At 41.8% G+C, this 17,753-nt stretch overlaps 1 protein-coding gene across 1 annotated transcript; it reads left to right on the top strand.

Moving 5' to 3' along the window:
* Positions 1-59: 59 nt before the first annotated feature.
* Positions 60-17,405, top strand: LOC134798625 (histone H4 transcription factor). The gene is made up of 8 exons (XM_063770990.1): positions 60-486; positions 1,428-1,572; positions 4,079-4,320; positions 4,607-4,730; positions 6,276-6,355; positions 6,991-7,208; positions 14,827-15,057; positions 16,712-17,405. Exons 1-8 carry the CDS (start codon positions 232-234, stop codon positions 17,040-17,042), a joined length of 1,626 nt encoding a protein of 541 aa, XP_063627060.1. The 5' UTR covers positions 60-231; the 3' UTR covers positions 17,043-17,405.
* The last annotated feature ends 348 nt before the right edge of the window (positions 17,406-17,753 follow it).

Genomic DNA, 17,753 nt, shown 5'->3' with positions numbered 1-17,753 from the left:
CAGTTGACAGTGACACTGACAGTGTTATTTAATCTACGTTGTTTGTTCATGGTTTGTTCCATGTTTACTTCAGAATAATCGAAAAATATTGTATTCTCCTAACATAAGTTCAGTATATCCCATCACAGATGAAGTACATACTAGTTCGGAAAACCGAAGAATAAATAAATAAGCTACACACGTTCTTTCAGCTTCATATTTCATGAAGTGTGTTATTTTAACATTACGAAAATGAGCGGGCAGAGCGATCAAGTCAGTAAAGCTGCAGACGACCCCATCACAGACGTGCGGTACAACTTCTGCAAGGACTGGGTTGAGAAGCAGAACAGCGAGGAGCCGAAAAAGTTGTCGCAGCAAAATAAGAATGATATTCAGTTTATTATCCAGAACAATGCCGTTAGGAAGAAGTTTCTGCTGTCCGCCGCTGAGGATGACGCGACCGTGCCGAACGGCGTAGGGGAACCTTCAGTGGAGCCTAAGGCTGTGGTATGACCATATACTTATCATTGACTTATATATTTGCTATTATATTACTTTGTAAAGACGGGCCTTACGGGCATAAGAATGGTGCCAGCAGCAGCAGTGCCATTTTGGGTGTCAAGCACGAATTCGAGCCAATCTTGCAGTCTAACGCAACCCACGTCCACCCAGGCACACCAATGTCTGTGAAGTTGGCATATCAAAATCTAGCAGATTACGTTTTTATTGTTCTATTAGCACACCAAATGAGAATGTTCTGTCCAAATTATATGAATGCTAACTTTACTTTTGAAATCATTTATTAATTCCAAAACTGCAATTGTCTCCTCTATTCTTGCCCCAATGTCTATGTCTTCTTCTTCTTCTTCTTGGCCATTATTATTCCCATCTCTAGTTGGGGTCTGTGTCTCTATTTATATAATTGTGTATTTCTATTTCTCTTTTGTGAAATCTTGGGCATGTTCCCGTCCACATGATAATTGTGGAGCTTAGTGTAGAGTATCTGTCCAGTGGCTGATTTAAAGATGTTTTTGTTTCTACATTTTTACTTTAAAAAGAATGCTTAAAACACCACCACTCTTAATTAAGCACATTTGCAGTGTCGTGACTCCATGCGACTGTGAACTTGCAAAGCTTATTTATAGTTATTGGCAAATATTTTCAATCTACACAAGCCTAAGATAGTCGCTAATAGCTATTGAGTTGGCAGTAGCAAGTAAAAGGACCTTACTCATACTCATACTCATACTCATATTTTATTGATAATATAAATTACAGGTCAGGCTTACATGACTAAACTACATTAAAGGTAGATTTATAAATAAGTATACAAGATTCATACATTTGAGAAAAAAAAAGGAGATTTAAGTAAACTAAAAAGTCAATAAAAATAAAATAAAAATAAAAGTCAATAAGTAAATAGTCTTAACTTCCTTATATTCTTACAGGAATTACAAAAACTGCGAAGCAAAGATGTGCGCATGGAATGTGGATGGTTGTCATGCAATCTTGTCACTGAGGACTACCGAGAGTTCCAGGACCATTGCCGAAACCACATTTCAGACTTGCAACTTACTGAGGAGGATGGTAAAAGTATGTTATTTCAATATTTGTTTAGACATATTTAAAAAAAGTATTAAAACCTTTTAGTTATTGTTTGCTACCAACTAACTCACCTCAAGTACCAGAACGAGTATCCTCCTGAGACCCAGTAGCAGTTGTTTTATTTTTTATTTGGAACCACTATTTACAATTTAAACTGTAGAATATGTAAAAAAAGATTAGGTACCAGTGGCTCAGGAGGTTAAATAAGACAACACATAATTATGTCTACATGCTATGAAGTGCCTACTGCTGAGTACTGACCTGCTGACCCAATTCAGTATGGAAGCAGGACCACTTTTTAGGGTTCCATACTCAATGGGTAAAAATGCGACAAAAGTGAAGGATATAGTAATGAAAATAAGACAGCTAAAATGGCGATGGACGGGACACATGACAAGAGATAGCAGGACAAAATGGACCAAAATTATAACGGAGTGGTTCCCACGGGATGGCAAAAGGAAACAAGGCGGCCAATTCAAAAGGTGGGGAGATGATATTAAAAAAATCGGAGGAGTAGAATGGCCCAAGAAAGCAGCAGACAAAACAGAATGGAGGAAGCTGGAAGAGGCCTATGTGTCACTTGACACGCTGACAGGCCTCCGTCACACGCTCAAGGCCACGCGCTATATGCCTACCGCTCGGCGTATCGTCGACGATACAACCGACAGAGGGCCGCCGAACGCCCGCCTCAGCGCTTGCACCGCATTGCACCGCGCGTTTCCCGCGCTTATGCTTCGAAATGCCGAAACCACGTAATTATTGTGCAGTAGATGGGTGAAAAAGTCAAAAAAACAAAGGAAAAAGCCTATAATAAAAATTCATCTTTTTATGGCGGGCTAAAGGTCCCACCTGAAAGTTTAATAATTATATTGAAGGGTTAGAAAAAGTATTTTTAAATAACTTTGACGACGTAATAATTAAACGGCCTGGTAGCACCGTATTACAACTTTTAAAAACCGTTGATTGTCCGTTGCTTTGCTCCTGAATATTTATTAAAATTATTTACACGATTTAGGATATTTTCAACTACTTATTAAATTTTAATAACAGAGAATTCCGAGAAGTGAAAAAATTATTAATCATTATATTAAAACTAAAACATATTTGATTCGCAACATTCGTTTTATTACAATAATCATCATAGGTAGGGTAGCTACAACCCTAGCGCATTCTTACGATGACGCGTTGGCACGTGACTCGAACGGCGGGCAACACAGTCTCGACTCTTTGTGCGCGTAATTATGCTACATTTCTTCTTGTCCTGAGCAGCAGGTATTATTATTAAGGTTCTGTAGGCTATTATAGCGTAGGTATTTTTGCTTTTGTTTGGGAATGAAGTATCTGTTACGTAGTAACTATTTATTAATCTGTGACGCTGACCACTAAACCCGAAAACCGATGTGCTAATAGTTAATAAGATTTTAAGTATGTAAAATATGTTTTATTTATGTTTAGTATCAGCAATAAAGGCTATTACAGGGTAAAAACGGGACCCTACTAAGACTTCACTGTCCGTCTGTTTGTCTGTCCAGGCTGTATCTCATGAACTGTGATAGTGAGACAGTTGAAATTTTCACAGATGATGTATTTCTGTTGCTATGACAACAAATACTAAAAAGTACGAAACCCTCGGTGGGCGCTTCGAGCAACACCAGCTTCCGACACGTCGGAAGGGAGGGGCCCAAGCGATATCTTACCGTACAAATCATTCTGCTATTTTTTGCGGGGGTTTCCCCCCGCGTGCACACAGTCGCACTTCTCACACACTTACATACAAAATCCAATCTGTAATGATAACACAAATACATAGAAAATGACACCCTACACAGACAAATCTTGCACATCTCGATCTCTTTTTGTGTACGGACGAGTCACAAGTGTCACAACACGCACACTAACACATTTTCGTCGAAGAATTTTATTGTTTTCTGAGATATGAGAAGTCGGATTTGTCGCTCGACCGATCCGCAATTTGTACTGGGCGAGCAAAATCGATAAATCCAACAATTACACGAGACTAAAATATAATAATTGTGTTTAAATGAATTTAAATGTATGATATGTAAAAAAATTATTACATGTGAAATGTAACACCTTTTTGTAAATTTGATGTCCCCGACCTCTTTTTACAACAAAAAACCGAGCAATTAGGCATTTTTTCTGCTGCTGTGTTCACTCGCGCGACTGAACTCGGTGTTCCGTATTGCTCGAAGGGTGGGTGAGTCCGACTCGCACTTAGTTAATGAATGACTCTTATAAATTTAAAACATCTACAATAACTAAATGAATAAATGAATGGAATGAACATTAAGCTATCACATCGTAAAATGATGCAGCATAATGCTTTAGTAGTGATATTCAGTGTAGCATTTTACTAGTAAAATTGTACCTATCTGTGATGACGTCACACTCTTTTTAAAGCTCACTCACTCAGGCTCACTCTTCATAAAGCAGGGCCTATTTTTCTGTGTACAAACTGGTTTTAAAATTTCAGTAACCTACTCCTGCCTATGGGACTCCTGCAAGCACAGCAACTCCGACTTCGACGAGCTGTGCCGCCACATGAACTACCACGCCTACCACGGCCGCCTGCTTGGCATCGGCTTCAACGCCCAAGCCACGCTCAAGCTGACCTGCTGCAAGAAGGATTCCAGCTTGAGAAACAAGCTGCCGCTGTTGAAGGAGGATTTTTGCTGTCTGTGGGTCGGGTGTGGGGACAAGTTTAAGTCTATGCAGGTAAACCAAATTCAGAATAGTTCTTCTTAATTTATGAAGTCTTTTAAAAGTGCGTTATCGTCATGTATTTAACTTCTCGTCTCATGAAATATAGGTATCGGTAGGAGAGTTGAGGTGAATGATTACATATTCAGCTACACAGAGTACTAATCGCAAAAACGGTATTGAATGAATGAATGTGACTGTAGCATCCTTTTTTCCGAGTCACTGTTCCTTTCTTGACCCTACTTAGGTATTGTAGGTACGATATCTGTTTATTGAAATAAAATATACCCGAATGTTCCAGGCATTCCTGAACCACGTGTCGCTGCACACACATTACTCGGCGCGCCACACGTGCTCGTGGGCGGGCTGCGGCGCCTCCTTCCCGCGCGCCGCGGTGCTCGCCACGCACGTCCGCTCACACACAGGTAAGGCCTTATAGAATAGCCAAACGTTCCAGGCATTCCTGAACCACGTGTCGCTGCACACACATTACTCGGCGCGCCACACGTGCTCGTGGGCGGGCTGCGGCGCCTCCTTCCCGCGCGCCGCGGTGCTCGCCACGCACGTCCGCTCACACACAGGTAAGGCCTTATAGTATAGCCAAACGTTCCAGGCATTCCTGAACCACGTGTCGCTGCACACACATTACTCGGCGCGCCACACGTGCTCGTGGGCGGGCTGCGGCGCCTCCTTCCCGCGCGCCGCGGTGCTCGCCACACACGTCCGCTCACACACAGGTAAGGCCTTATAGTATAGCCAAACGTTCCAGGCATTCCTGAACCACGTGTCGCTGCACACACATTACTCGGCGCGCCACACGTGCTCGTGGGCGGGCTGCGGCGCCTCCTTCCCGCGCGCCGCGGTGCTCGCCACACACGTCCGCTCACACACAGGTAAGGCCTTATAGTATAGCCAAACGTTCCAGGCATTCCTGAACCACGTGTCGCTGCACACACATTACTCGGCGCGCCACACGTGCTCGTGGGCGGGCTGCGGCGCCTCCTTCCCGCGCGCCGCGGTGCTCGCCACACACGTCCGCTCACACACAGGTAAGGCCTTATAGTATAGCCAAACGTTCCAGGCATTCCTGAACCACGTGTCGCTGCACACACATTACTCGGCGCGCCACACGTGCTCGTGGGCGGGCTGCGGCGCCTCCTTCCCGCGCGCCGCGGTGCTCGCCACACACGTCCGCTCACACACAGGTAAGGCCTTATAGTATAGCCAAACGTTCCAGGCATTCCTGAACCACGTGTCGCTGCACACACATTACTCGGCGCGCCACACGTGCTCGTGGGCGGGCTGCGGCGCCTCCTTCCCGCGCGCCGCGGTGCTCGCCACGCACGTACGCTCACATACAGGTAAGGCCTTATAGTATAGCCAAACGTTCCAGGCATTCCTGAACCACGTGTCGCTGCACACACATTATTCGGCGCGCCACACGTGCTCGTGGGCGTGTGAGCGCACACACAGGTAAGGTCTTACCTACGAGCTCTGTTTTCTTTGTATAACTATTTTAGCAACGAAAACTATTACCAGACATACTCACACACACCCACTTTGTAAGTAAGTAAGTAAACATTTTATTGTCATCATCATCATCATCATATCAGCCTTTTATCGCCCACTGCTGAGCATAGGCCTCTCTTCGAGTACGCCACTTATCCCGGTCCCGAGCCAATCTCATCCAGAAGTGACCCGCAGTCTTCCGGATGTCATCCACCCAACGAGCCAACGGACGCCAGGCACTCCTTTCGTCTGTAAGCGGCCACCATTCCGTTAACATTTTGGCCCACCTGCCATCAAATTTATTGTACAAAAAGAAAAGAAAGGAATATTGGTTACATCAGATAAAACATAAATATGTAGTGTAGTTTGTCAGTAGCGGCGGGTTCGCGTGACTCTAAAAAAAATCTTTATATATATTATATTAAAATTATATAGGTATTAATGAAAAACTATCCTTACAGGCGAGCGCCTGATAGCCTGCTACCACTGCGGGCGGCATTTCGCGACCAACAGGAAAATTGTGGACCACCGCACGAGGCAGGTCGGTAATCTCATCACTAAACACTAACAATAACTGTACCTAATTAATCAATACAACATTTACTGTGATATGAAAAATACATAGCAACATTTATATGTACAGGGTGGCTAAAAAATAACTCCATTCCGTCCGTTTTGGGATTATGAAAAATTTAAATTTCTTTATTAAAGACAACGTATGGTCCATACATTTGTTAGTTATTGCTTATAATTTATGTTACGCACTGAGCAACTTTTACTATGGGACCAACTCTGCCTCTGTTGTTCTACTTTGGTTGGTCGTTTTTCTATGGGAGGGTAAATTTTTATTTTCGCGATTTTGGGGTTAGTCTCATAGTAAAAGTTACTCAGTATAATCCAAAAACCTCCCTGGCAACAGGAAAGCATATTTTTCAGCCACCGTGTATACAACAGATTTGAGATAAATAACTAGTTTATAACGTGGGCGTCCATTCGGTTGCTAGAGTTAGACCAAGAAAAGTCTGCAGCGATTTTGATAGCATACGCAGTGCGAGTGTTGTTTTAAACGTCAAACTTCTATGAAATGATGACGTATAAATGATACTTGCACTGCATGGGCCATCAAAATCAAAAACTAATTCCCACCATTTAAAAGTTATATGTATATTGTTTCAGAACGTCCACCCCTCAAGCGAGTACACATGCAACGTGTGCAGCTTCTCGTACGCCACGGAGTACCTGCTGCGCCAGCACGCGCGGCAGCACGTGTCGCAGCACGCGTGCACGCTGTGCGACATGTCGGCGCCCACGCTGGCCACGCTGGCGCAGCACGTGCGCTACCGCCACCTGCCCGACCACTGCCGCACGCACGCCTGCCCGCACTGCACGCACAAGTAAGGCCGCCCGGGGTACACGTGCAACGTGTGCAGCTTCTCGTACGCCACGGAGTACCTGCTCCGCCAGCACGCGCGGCAGCACGTGTCGCAGCACGCGTGCACGCTGTGCGACATGTCGGCGCCCACGCTGGCCACGCTGGCGCAGCACGTGCGCTACCGCCACCTGCCCGACCACTGCCGCACGCACGCCTGCCCGCACTGCACGCACAAGTAAGGCCGCCCGGGGTACACGTGCAACGTGTGCAGCTTCTCGTACGCCACGGAGTACCTGCTCCGCCAGCACGCGCGGCAGCACGTGTCGCAGCACGCGTGCACGCTGTGCGACATGTCGGCGCCCACGCTGGCCACGCTGGCGCAGCACGTGCGCTACCGCCACCTGCCCGACCACTGCCGCACGCACGCCTGCCCGCACTGCACGCACAAGTATTCACTTATTATTATTACTATAGAATGTTCGAGAAAGAAAACTTTGAATTTGTTTTTTGGCAGATGGTTTGTGGATTTCGTGTCAAAAAGTCGTTGGTGATCCGGGCTGTTTTTTTAAACTAGATTTTCAACGTTTAACGTTTAACCAGTTTGATAATTAATGCGAAGTGTCGAAAGTGCGCGTTAATCGACGAGAGGAAAGGCTCCTCGTCGACAGCTGGCCACCTAAGCCGTGCGTGAGTCGGCGTCCGGAGATGAGTGGCTCCTCGTAAACTGCTGGCCACCAAAGCCGTGCGTAGGTCGGCGCTGAGCACTGGTGGAGTGAAGAAGCCTCATCGTTATCGACCGGTCTGCTGCCATACGCGCTCGCCAGGAAGCGAGTGGCTTACCTCGTCGGCCTGCTTGAAGACACCATCTTGTGCGCCATCTGTGCCGGCACCCTTGCGTGTGCCTCCACATTTGCCTCATTTACCTTTTTTCCCCCTGTACTTCAAGACCGAAATACTTGAAAATGTTAGCGTTAGTTTTCCAATTCTAATTTTTATAACCACCTAATTATTTGTTTTGTATTTTTGTGCCATAATTTTGGTTCGCCATCTGTGATCCGCATACTTCTTCTTCTTCTTCTTCTTACAAATCGTCAAAATTCAAAAAGCCTCGTTGGACGGGCGGTATAAACAAGCGGTTCAAAATTTAGGTATCATTCGCCAACTTGTCAACCATCATCGTCCATAATATTCGCCACATTAATACATTTTCTTCCTTTCCAGCTAAATTCTCAGCCGTATTCCTTTTTTACCTTTCATGTTTACAAACTATGCGGAACGCAGACAATTAGTTTAAAACGATCAAAATAGTGTTTTTAGTGAATTTTGTGAATAATATTTTTTTTATACAGGGTGTTACCGGAAATTGATTTTTTTATTAAAAAGTTTTCAAATTATACGTGTTCAGTGAATTACATTTGTTTTACTGCAATAGTCAGTATCATAATAGTAGTTTATGTGACTGCTACATAATGAAAGGCATTAAAATACGAGTGTGGGTTTATGAAACGAATGAAATGAGTTTCATAATAGTATCACACGAGTGTTTTAATGCCTAATTATGTACAGTTACATACACTGCTTTATCTACACACATATTATAAACTTTCTATGATATATTCACTAACCTCATATTACAGCCGACATTGGGGCACTTTCCTCTCTGGCGGAACTCGCGGATATGAGATGGCGTCTCCGAAATATCTTTATCGCACATTTTACACGAAACTTTTGTTATAGTTACTTCAAAAACAACAAAACAAATTATTTTTTACTTACAAACTAATTAAAAGATAAACTGTACGTCAAATGGCGGCAAATGAAAACTTTTTTCACGCATGTCACGCATCCGTAGTTTTTTTTTTAATTCAAAGACAAACTAGAGTCGGGGTCGATTACCATATCGTCCGATACCAACTTACAAGCGAGATTTGTCAATATTGTATGCAATTGTCATTTGATTTCGAATAAAACGTCATCTCGACTGATATTAGAATAGGGGTCAAATCAAATTGCCTTTTTTTCCAGAGATGTTCGAAATTTGAATGTCATTACCAAATCGATTTTGATATAGTAATGAAGCTATTACCACATTTTCACAGATAACAGGGTGGCCACTTTCTGGAAAACCGGGAAAACCGGGAAAAGTCAGGGAATTTCGCTAGTCATGGAAAAGTCAGGGAATTGTCAGGGAAATTTAATGGAGGTCAGGGAATAAAAATTGTCTCTGTATGTATTAATTTTACCATCTGCAAACATTATATCTTCTTCTTCCTGGCGTTATCCCGGCATTTTGCCACGGCTCATGGGAGCCTGGGCACAGAATAAGTAATAGGCGTGGGGTCCGCTTGAGTACTAATCCCATGATTTGACGTAGGCACTAGTTTTTACGAAAGCGACTGCCATCTGACCTTCCAACCCAGAGGGGAAACTAGGCCTTGATGGGATTAGTCCGGTTTCCTCATCATGTTTTCCTTCACCGAAAAGCAACTGGTAAATATCAAATGATATTTCGTAGGTACATAATAATAATAATAATAATAAATTCTTTATTTACGACCATCGAGGATCATTTGTGTTAGTAATATAAATAGTGTTATCCTAGTGTTAGAACTACATAACTATCCTTAAAATAACTATATTTATTTATTTATTTCTGCGTGCGTGTATCAAGCAGCAGTTATTCAAGTACAGGCAATCGATTCTGCCTGCCAACATTCTCAGAATGCTGTTGGAGCTGGCCCTCACTCTGCGCACAAGGGATGTAGCTCGCTTGCGCATGGTGGTGTAGAAGCAGTCTACTCGCGCCTGCGCGAACATCCCCGATGCACTACAGAATTTGGGCAGCCCCATCAGCACTCTGAAAGCGTTGTTATATTGAACACGCAGAGCGCTGTACCGTTTATGAGTATAATCAGCCCACAGGTTGCTTGTGTAGAAAGTCGTACAGTAAGCCCTAAAAAGGGTGACTTTTACATCTTTGGAGCAGTGAGCAAACCTGCGGGCTATCATATTAGCTCTCACGGACAACGCTCTGCGTTCGCGTTCGATATCTATGTCGTCCTTAAGGTCAGAGGTTACCATGTGTCCCAAATATTTAAACTGATCCACTATTCGTAGCGGATGGCTATTTAGTTTGACACTTGGAAACTTGGGTGTAGCTTTACCTCTGACCTTAAAGACAACGCATTCGCTTTTGTTCACATTGTACAACAAACCGTGGCTAGTACATAAGTTCCGAAAAACTCATTGGTACGAGCCGGGGGTTTGAACCCGCGACCTCCGGATTGAAAGTCGCACGCTCTTACCGCTAGGCCACCATCGCTTCATTATATATCTATAATCTATGTATAATCTGCAAATATTATATATCTACTATAATTAGTCTAACGCATTCACTGCCAGAGGGCGTGGCCTAGGAACAAACTTGTATGACGGTGGACGCACATTTGCGTCGGGGGCAGTGAATGTGCTAACCTGTTCACTTTAAAAACCCCAAACGTTGTACAGATTAGCCGTTTGGCACACGCATACTAGAGGTCAAAACAAAATTTTTGACCCGCAGTTCCTAAAAATATTTCCCGTAGGAGGGAAGTGCTGAGTCATTGTTTTTTTTGTATGGGAGGGATTTTTTTTTTTTCAGAAAAGCTTTTTGAGGCGATTCTAAAACTATACCACATCATTACATTTCAGCCATTTTTTTTAAATTAAAACAAAAATAATTTTCAAAACATACCAAGTTTGGGCTTCTCCAGATACGATATGGCTGATTTTTTTTGTACAATATACCTCAAATGATACGTGATATCCTCATATCTAACCCTAATAAAGCAATTTTGAAAATAATTTCATTTAGTATTTTTTTTTAATTTTTCAATAATACTAAGTGATACAGTCCTACTTCAGTATCTATTCTACGAGACTTAATGGAACTGTACTGCAGATACGGTGCATATTAATCATAAAATGATACGTAATATCCATATATCCAACGGGGAATACCTCTTTAACCCTACCATACACGATTGGTTTCTAAAAAAATTTTCTTTTCTCATAAAAAAAAAACAATGACTCAGCACTCCCCTCCTATGGATTTTTTTTTTAGGAACTGCGGGTCAAAAATTTTATTTTGATCTCTAGTATGCGTGTGCCAAACGGCTAACCCCGTACATCGATTTGCGGTTTTCTATGAAATTGGGGTCGTACGTTTGCCGCTAAATAGGTTAATAATAGGTAACGCTATATCCTACCACGGCGGTATAGACAAAATAAATATTTAAAAAAAAATGATCCACGCGGCTCGTAAAGTGAGCATTACGAGCCGCGTGGATCATTTTTTTTGTACACGGAGGAGCTACACAAAAAGATAGAAAATTTAAGTCCAGGGGGCCGATTTTTGAAATTCGACCACTCGATTTCGTGTATTTCGTTTAGAGATGGGTAGGGGTGAGTAAATACTGAGTATTTACTCGGTATTTACTCAAAGCACCCGATAAATACCCGTATTTACTCAATTAGGTGGGTAAAAACGATTGCTTATAAAATATTCAAAAAGTGAGATTTAAGAACAAAATTGTCTTTTATTGAAGAGTGCTAACGTGTATTAACAATATCTATAAAATAAAAAGCATACAGGTCGCTTAATTTAGGAAAAAAAGGTAATTATTAGTGAGAGGCAAATTGTGATAATGCATAGTTAACAATTTTGTTTTAAATAAGAAGGTATTTACTTTAAAAATATATACTTCAATTCTATCGATGTTCTAGATAACTGCATGTCGCGCAAAAGTGCGTGTTTACGCGGCACTTACGACCTTTTATTAAGGGTTTTTTAAAGAAAACTCAAAAATGGCTCAACCGATGATGTTCAAAATATTGTTTTTTGTACTCTATTATAGGGCTAATCTCCCGATATGTTTTCATATCGTTCATTTTAATATGTTTTCATTTCGTTCTAAAGTTATAGAGATGTAAACATTATTTTGGCCTTTCAAAACGGTTTATTTCCAAAAATATTCAATTTATCCAAAATTGTTCTTAGAAACATTCCAGTTATTTTTAAAGACCAATTTAATTATGTGCAACACGTTGGCGGCTTCTGAATTTTTTTTTCGTGACAATTAGTTACATGTATGGAGTGCCCCTCTTAAAAATACATTTCTTACAATTTTGAGTACTTAATCCAGTAGCGGCTTCCATAATACACCTATATTTCAAATGTATATGCCCCTTTCAGCACTCTAAATAGTTTATACCCACCAATTTGGGTATAAACGAGTAAATACGGGTATATTGAGTAAATACTGAGTATTTACTCGGTATTTACCCGTGAGTATTTACTCACTACCCATCTCTAATTTCGTTAAATGATATCTCCACTACTAGGCGTTTAAATTCTACTAATAGAATTGAAATCGAGTGGTCAATACCACTTTACCACTAGATTCCCAATTTCTATCTCTCGTATCTAGTAGATGATGAAAATATTTTGAATTAGTCTCTTTTTTCAAATTTAATTTCCAAAATATCGATCCTAGAAGAAAAATTGTGAGGATCAAACTTGTAGAGAATCAAATTTCCTAAAATTTTTGTCCTCACGGTTTTACTGTAAAATCAAAAAAGGCCGAGTTATTCAAGAAAAACCGTTTTTCGAATATACACAGGAGCCTGAACACTACTTTTTGAATTTACACTCCCAGTGACCCCCCCCCCCCCCTCGAGGGACCTACGAAAAAAAATCCAACAACTGATTATTCACGGGTAGGGTCGGTTTTTTGGATATAATGACGACTAATTCAGATTCTGCAAAAACTCAAAAATGTATTCCAATTACATATTTTATATTTATTACATTTAAGATTATGGTCAGGGAAAAACTTGAAAAAACGCCTGGATAACCGGGAAAAGTCAGGGAATTTGGGATATAGTAAAGAGTGGTCACCCTGAGATAAGAAATTTGATGTAACAAAACAGTTTATCGTAATGTGGGCCATTATTTACGGATTTTGAAGGTATCATAGAGAGTTTATGATATGTGTGTAGATAAACATATATACACTTTTCGAACTATCTCTAGGATCTTAAATTAAACATACATATCGACATTATTATTACTAAGTTACATATAGGTATAGAGATAGAGATTACAAAAAAAAAAGTAGAGTTTAAAAAAATCGTGATACTACGTTGTAAGGACGGCCACTTGTCTGCGAATATATCTGTGCTATAAAGTTATAAAGTTATTTAGTAATTCTATTGCTCGGTACAGTCAACTGTAAAAATATGAGTGTACAAGTCATCTCAAAAATATGTCCCATAACTCTTATGTCAATGAGTTAACAACTATGGGACATATTTTTGGGTAAGTTGTCTACACATATTTTTGAGTGAGTTGTCTACACCCATATTTTTACAGTTGACTGTACGTGGGTGCGTTTGAACCGTGATAGGTGCGAACATTTGGATATGCGAAAAGGTTTCTGGCTCTACGTGCGCTACGCCCTACTGCAGCTATGTAGTTGTCTGGGGTAAAAATACACATACGCTCCAGAACGGATGGGTTGTCAATACGATTTCTTAGAAGTAGACAGTAGTGTAAGGCAAGGTTTGCTTACGCCTTACCTCGAGGGACTCCAACCCTACCATTCCCAGTACAAAGGATGACGGAAATAAGTAGTATCCGTAATACCTTTTGTAAAGATGTCTAGCAAGTCATACCAAACAATGAAATTATCGCAATCGCAACCACGAGACCAAACGTCGTAAGCGCCGAAAAAAAATCATGGCGCTTACGCGTTTAGGTCGCGTGATACACGCTCCGCTTCTTTGGTTTGTTGTCAAAACAACATCAACTCATGGCGCAAAATACTATTTCTCTGTGCCGGTTCTATACGTAGTAATAATAATTCAATGGTATGTAGCTTTCTTTTTACTTCTCATGCTCGTAAAGTCGCGTGTACGCGGCGTAAAGTTGCTTTTTATACTCTAGTGCGGCGGTCGGCAACCCACGGCCCGCAGGCCGCATGCGGCCCGCGAACCTCTTACTTGCGGCCCGCGAGCCTTCCTGGCTATTTTGTATGTAATATTAACAAACGTCAATGTCTGATAAAGTCATAAATATTAACAAAGTGCGGCCCGCGTCACCATCGTTAACTACTATGTAGCCCTTGGCTGCTAAAAGGTTGCCGACCGCTGCGTCTAGTGCATAAAGTATAATCATTTATAACGACCTTTCTTGACTTCGATTTATTTATTTATTCGTATGGCATTCATTATGAGTCGTTCCACAGATTTATTTACAAAATTGACTTCAATAAAGTCCTGCATCTGCCATACAATCTGCCACTGCTGCGCGTGGCCGAGTATGATTTTCTTTATTCTTAAAAGATAAAGTATAATAACCTTAAATAACTGATACCTATTTCTATGTATTTGCCTCACGATCAAAGTATATAACTCGGGCATAAATGCCCATTTTATCCTCGGTCTTTATCGGTCCTCGCTTAAGTTCGGTCCGCTAAATTTCCACGCATGAAATGGGTCACTTTATGCCATTGTTGTATAATCTACTAATTTTCCACTCTAGCATAATAAGTTAATATGTACTTATAAAAGTTATAAAGTTCAATATTTAATATTTTCAGGGCAATAACAAAATCCGATCTCCGCAAGCACATAGAAACACACACAAAGAAGAAACGCAAGAAAGAAGACGGCGACATTTCCGACGAGGAACGAGGAAAGAAGAAGAGGAAGAAATACGCGTGCCACATGTGCGAGAAGGACGGCAAGGTGTTCTCGAGAGGGAGTCGATTAACGGTTCATCTTGTGAAGGTGCATGGTGTGCAGTGGCCGTTCGGACATAGCAGGTTTAGGTGAGTGAGAGGGAAATAGGGTTTAACGCGTGTGCGAAAAAGAGGGAAGATGTTATACATGTAGTGGTAGTCGGTTGATGAGGCATTTGGTGAAGGCCCGCATTTTCTTTTCGGGCATAGGCACACGTATTTCTCTCTCGCTCACTTAAACCTTTAAGTGAGCGAGAGAGAAATACGTGTGCCTTATGTGCGAGAAGGATGGCAGTATTCTCAAGCGGTAGTAGATTGACGACTCATCTTGTGAAGGTGAACAATCAAAAACATAAATATGAAATGAGAGCCAATTTCAATAAGAATATGCGTGGTTGTTGACTTCGCCGGCAAAAGATTTGAGATATATATGGGTGCCAAGTTCTAGTTCGCTTAGGATGTAGTTAAAGTTCAGGATTTGACTTGGCTAGCTTGCTGAGGGTCGCGACCACATGAGGTCGTAATTTTGTGCACCAAGGCTCTCCATTCTGCACGATTTTCCGCCTTCCTGATAATAGCAATCAATCAATGCCATATTTTATTACCTATCTGTGACAACTTGTCAAAAACCGGACAAGTGAGAGTCGGACTCGCCCACCGAGGGTTCCGTACTTATTCGTAGTTGTTGTTATAGCGGCAACAGAAATACATCATCTGTGAAAATTTCAACTGTCTAGCTATCGCGGTTCATGAGATACAGCCTGGTGACAGACAGATGGTCAGTGGAGTCTTAGTAATAGGGTCCCGTGTTTACCCTTTGGGTACGGAACCCTAAAAATTAGTTTAAGCCACAGTATGTATAAGTTACTCTATGGTTTACGATAGGCGCTAATGCTGCACTCCGGCGGCAAAACATTGCAGTTATACCCCCTATTATTTATTGATAAAAGTATGGAAGGTAGATGTAAGGAAAACAATCCCCATGTATCAAAAAGTGTTCGTCAAAAAACCTTAAATAGGTTGCGCCACAATATCTAGAATATTTGATAAAAAAATTCAAATCATTGACAGCGCACTTCACTCCGTCAATAACGCCTATGATCTTAGCTACTCTAGCGCTACTCTGGAGAGATTTGGAACTATTATTTATAGCTGACAGCAGGCCCCAATTTCACCACGGTGACAGGTGCGACAATTGTAAAACATCACTGTTGCTGACGTCACAGGCATCCATGGGCTACGGTTACCGCTTACCATCGGGCGGGCCGTATTCCTGTTTGCCAGCATCATTGTATTATTAAATAACCTTTATTATATCGGAAAAAAACAGATATTTCTCTTGCTAAGTTTATGACAATTGTCACAAGAAACACGACAATTGTCACGAAATTCCGACATATAACTCATTTCCTGTCAAGATTCACCGACAATTCTACAAATATGTCGACTAGAAAAAATAATTCTTGTTTCACAACATAATTGTAATACATACAATTGTAGCAAAATGCCTGTCATGTTTGTAAGTATTTCTATAGAAAATATTTTATAAAATTGTAATATGTCACCTGTCGCTTGACAATTGTCGCTCGACATATGTCACTGACAATTGTAGCCGTGGTGAAATTGGGGCCTGGACACTTTTGCGAATATTCTCCCATAAAAGAGTTTTCTCCTTACCTCTACCCTCCATAGATAAAAGCTTGTATCAAAAATGAAGTTTTTAACAAAAAACATTTTTTTACAGATACCAAATAAGTGAAGACGGTATGTACCGCCTAACAACGACCCGTTACGAGATCTTCGAGGTCTCCAAACAGATCGTCGACGGTTACAGCGGCCCCAAAGACTCCCTCTCAAACACGTTCGAATTCAATCTAGAAGAGAAGGCTAAACCCACACCCACCACGCCGACTTGCTTCGAAATCACGCTTAAGAACGATGATATGAAAAATGAAGTTAAAGGCGATGAGAATACGGTCGAAATTACGATGTGCGATGTCGATGAGGATGGTAACATTATTTGCTCGGAGGTTATTAAGTCGGATGTGTTGTTGAGTGATATTAAAATTGGATAATATGGGCACTCCTTTCGGGCATTCTCGGCTACATTCGGCTCGGCATTGCTCCGAGCAATTATTAGAGTTGACACGTCCCTTTGCGTCCACGAACACAGATAATGTACTTGAATTTGGACAACCCGAAAGGGATAGTGCCATACATTTGAAAGGGACAGCATGATTCGTCCTTGAATCGCTGTCAAACTTTTTGTAGGAGCGTCATTTCTGTACGGTAGTACTATTATTTATTCTGTGCTAATATGTCATCGTGAGATGTGGTGCTGGCGCAGAATGCTCAATATACCTTGGACTGAACGCCGCACAAACGAGTCTATCTTAGAGGAGCTCAATATCACCACAAGGCTATCCACTATCTGTACCCAAAGAGTCCTCAAATTCTTCGGCCACACAGTCAGACGCGGCACGGACACGCTAGAAAGGCGCATTATTACCGGGAGTGTCGACGTACGAAGGAGTAGAGGGCGTGCACCCAGTAGATGGTCAGATATGGTCAAAATATTACCCAGACTTCGCTCCAGGTAACGATGCAGATGGCCGAAGATCGAGAGGCCTGGAGAGCAGTGGTAGGAAGAATAACCCATAGGAGTCACGTCCCTCAGACATGATGGCGAGATGGCAGTGCGTGCCCGGAAGCGCGGATATCATGTTATATTTTTTTTGATGGAATTGATGATTGATAGGATTGGTTCTAATCGAGTGATATTCGTT

Source organism: Cydia splendana, chromosome 17 (genome assembly GCF_910591565.1).
Source record: "Cydia splendana chromosome 17, ilCydSple1.2, whole genome shotgun sequence".
Taxonomy (NCBI): domain Eukaryota; kingdom Metazoa; phylum Arthropoda; class Insecta; order Lepidoptera; family Tortricidae; genus Cydia; species Cydia splendana.
Note: the sequence above shows the minus strand (reverse complement) of the source record. Positions and strands in the feature narration are given on the sequence as shown.